At 43.0% G+C, this 2495-nt stretch overlaps 1 protein-coding gene across 1 annotated transcript; it reads right to left on the bottom strand.

Moving 5' to 3' along the window:
* Positions 1-1512: 1512 nt before the first annotated feature.
* LOC123254655 (ubiquitin-conjugating enzyme E2 G1) lies at positions 1513-2025 on the bottom strand. The gene has a single exon (XM_044683627.1). It carries the CDS (start codon positions 2023-2025, stop codon positions 1513-1515), a length of 513 nt encoding a protein of 170 aa, XP_044539562.1.
* Between the last annotated feature and the right edge of the window lie 470 nt (positions 2026-2495).

Below are 2495 nucleotides of genomic sequence, written 5' to 3'. Positions count from 1 at the left end.
AAGCATGTAAAACTTTACATTTATCCTTATTAAGTTTCATGTTATTAAATTTATCTCAATTTTCCAGCCTGTTGAGATATTTTTGCATCTTGTCAGTGAGTTAACCATCCCTCCTAGTCTTATGCTATTTGCAAATTTGATTAGCATATCACCTATGCCTTTAAGACAATGACAAAAATGTTAAAACACATAAGGTCAAGTACTTCTCTGGAGACGTCCTTTCAAGTTGAAATTGAACCATTTATGGCTTCTCTTTGAGTTCCAAAATTCAATCATTTTCAAATATGTCTAAATATATTATCTTCTGGTCAACATCTCACCATTCTTTCCATGATAATAGCACAAGAAATATGACCAAACCCTTCCCTAAAATATAGTTAAACAATATTTGTAATTTCCTCCCCGCCCCCATTTACCAGTTAATGCACTATCAAAAGAGTAAATAATGTTAGTCAGGAACAACCTGTTCTTGATGAAGCCATTCTGGTTCTTTTTGACCATCACATCCTGGGAGATGTTCACTAACCATTTCTTTAATAATACATTCTAGAATTTTGTCAGGAATTGAAGTCAGGCTCATTGGCCTATAGTGTGCAGATTCCGTTCTCTTTCCTTTTTTAAAAATCAGGACATGTTCCCTTTTCCAGTCCTATAGTACCTCTTCTGTTCTCCACAATCTTTGCAATATCACTGATAATTGTTCAGCAATCTCATATGCCAAGTTCTTCAGTGTTGGAAGGCAAAACACAACCGAAAAAACAAAAACACAAAAAACAAAACTTGGATTAATTTCATTCAGGTGACTTTAGAAGTAGGAAACAAACAAACAAACAAACTGAGTTCTAGAGCTCTTGCTACAATCCAAAAGAGGAATGCTTTGGATTACAAAAAAAGGGAAGAAACCTGGTGATGCTATTTCAATTCATCATTAAACTTTTTGCCACAGCAAGATACAAGAGCAAAGAGGAATGTTTCCAAACAAAGAAAATACAAAAGTCTAGTAAATGAAAGATTTTAATGAAGCCTCAATGGTTTAAAGGAAAATTAAATGGACAACTTTAATCCTAATTGGTTTATATCTGACATGCTTTAAGAATCTCTTTAAACTGATATAGAAACAATGAATAGGAAAAGAAAACCTGCTAAAATCTTTAAATTGTACAGGAGTTTTATCCTAACTACAAGAAGCATCATTTGATACATTGTGTATTCAGGATGTACATGAACAGTATGTATATTATCCAGATCATGTTGTGCTATGTACATGTCTTTACAATTCTTCCAGAAGGTTAAGGCAGTTCATTAGAATTCAAAATATGTAATCATCTTTAAGTGGCGCTTGTTAGTGTCTGGTAAGCATCGCGATAACTGGCACATTTTACAGCAGCCAAGTCTCTGCCACAATAGTTCAGCAATAGACGAGAAGAATGCAAGGAGGGAAAAAGAGAAGAAAAAGTGCCACGTTTCTCAACTGGAGACGCTGAAAAGAAAGCTTCCAGCGGCTAAGAATTGTCACTCAAAAGCAGTCTCCTGGCTTCTTCTTACACAGCGGGCAACTTTCCTTTTGAATTCTCCATTTCGGTCTTCCCTCCATTCTTTGGCTGCGTCCACATTAGCCGGTGAGTCTCCATTAGGGTCGGCCAGCATAGAAATGACACTGATCATGATGGTCTCCACGGTGTGAATGGGCAGCCAGCGTTCTTCTGGTTTCTCATAGCCATATTTGTCCTCTCCAGGTTCGTGGAGAATGGAAATGCACACGTCTCCGTTTTTGTCAACATTTGGGTGCCAGATTTCGGTGATGAATTTCATTTCCGGAGGACGGAGGGGATAGTCTTTAGGGAAAGTGAGATGAGCTTTGAAAACGCCGCCCTCGTACAGGGTGTCAGGAGGACCAATGATGAGCACTTCCCATCGGTAGAGGTCATTGCCGTCTATCAAACCCGCGGAGAAGCCTTCCACGGGGTTTTTGTTGAGCTCTGTCAGCTGTCTTCGCAGGAGCAGCGCCGACTGCAGCTCCGTCATCGTTCCGGCCAGCCTGAGGGAGGGGGGTCGGTGGGGCCGACAGGTCGGGAGGTCAAGGGGCTAGGGCCTGCTGAGGACGCGGTGGCGGGGAGACCAAGCACCTGAGGCCCAGGGCGGAAGGAAGGTCCAGGGGAGGCGGGTAGGCCGCCAGGCCGCCTCGTGATGATGGCTGCCCACCTGGCCTCACGCTCCGCCCCGCCCCACGCCCACTCTGCCCCGCCCCTCACCCCCCCAGCTTTGCCCCGCCCACACCCTACCTGGTCCTATCCCCTCTTTGGAAGCTGCCGCCACCTAGGCTACGACCCTTGCTTTGAACCTACTGTTAAGCTCCTGTTAAAGTCTCTCCCTCTTCTTCCTTAACCTCTATCAAGGCCTGCTTTATTTGCCTCATCAAGTGTTTGGGACTACGTTGGGTTTTCAAAGGCTATGGAGGGAGACACTGTTAATGGATACATTGGTCACTTAGGGAT

This window comes from Gracilinanus agilis, unplaced genomic scaffold (assembly GCF_016433145.1).
Source record: "Gracilinanus agilis isolate LMUSP501 unplaced genomic scaffold, AgileGrace unplaced_scaffold27743, whole genome shotgun sequence".
Taxonomy (NCBI): domain Eukaryota; kingdom Metazoa; phylum Chordata; class Mammalia; order Didelphimorphia; family Didelphidae; genus Gracilinanus; species Gracilinanus agilis.
This window is presented reverse-complemented; position numbering and strand designations above follow the sequence as displayed.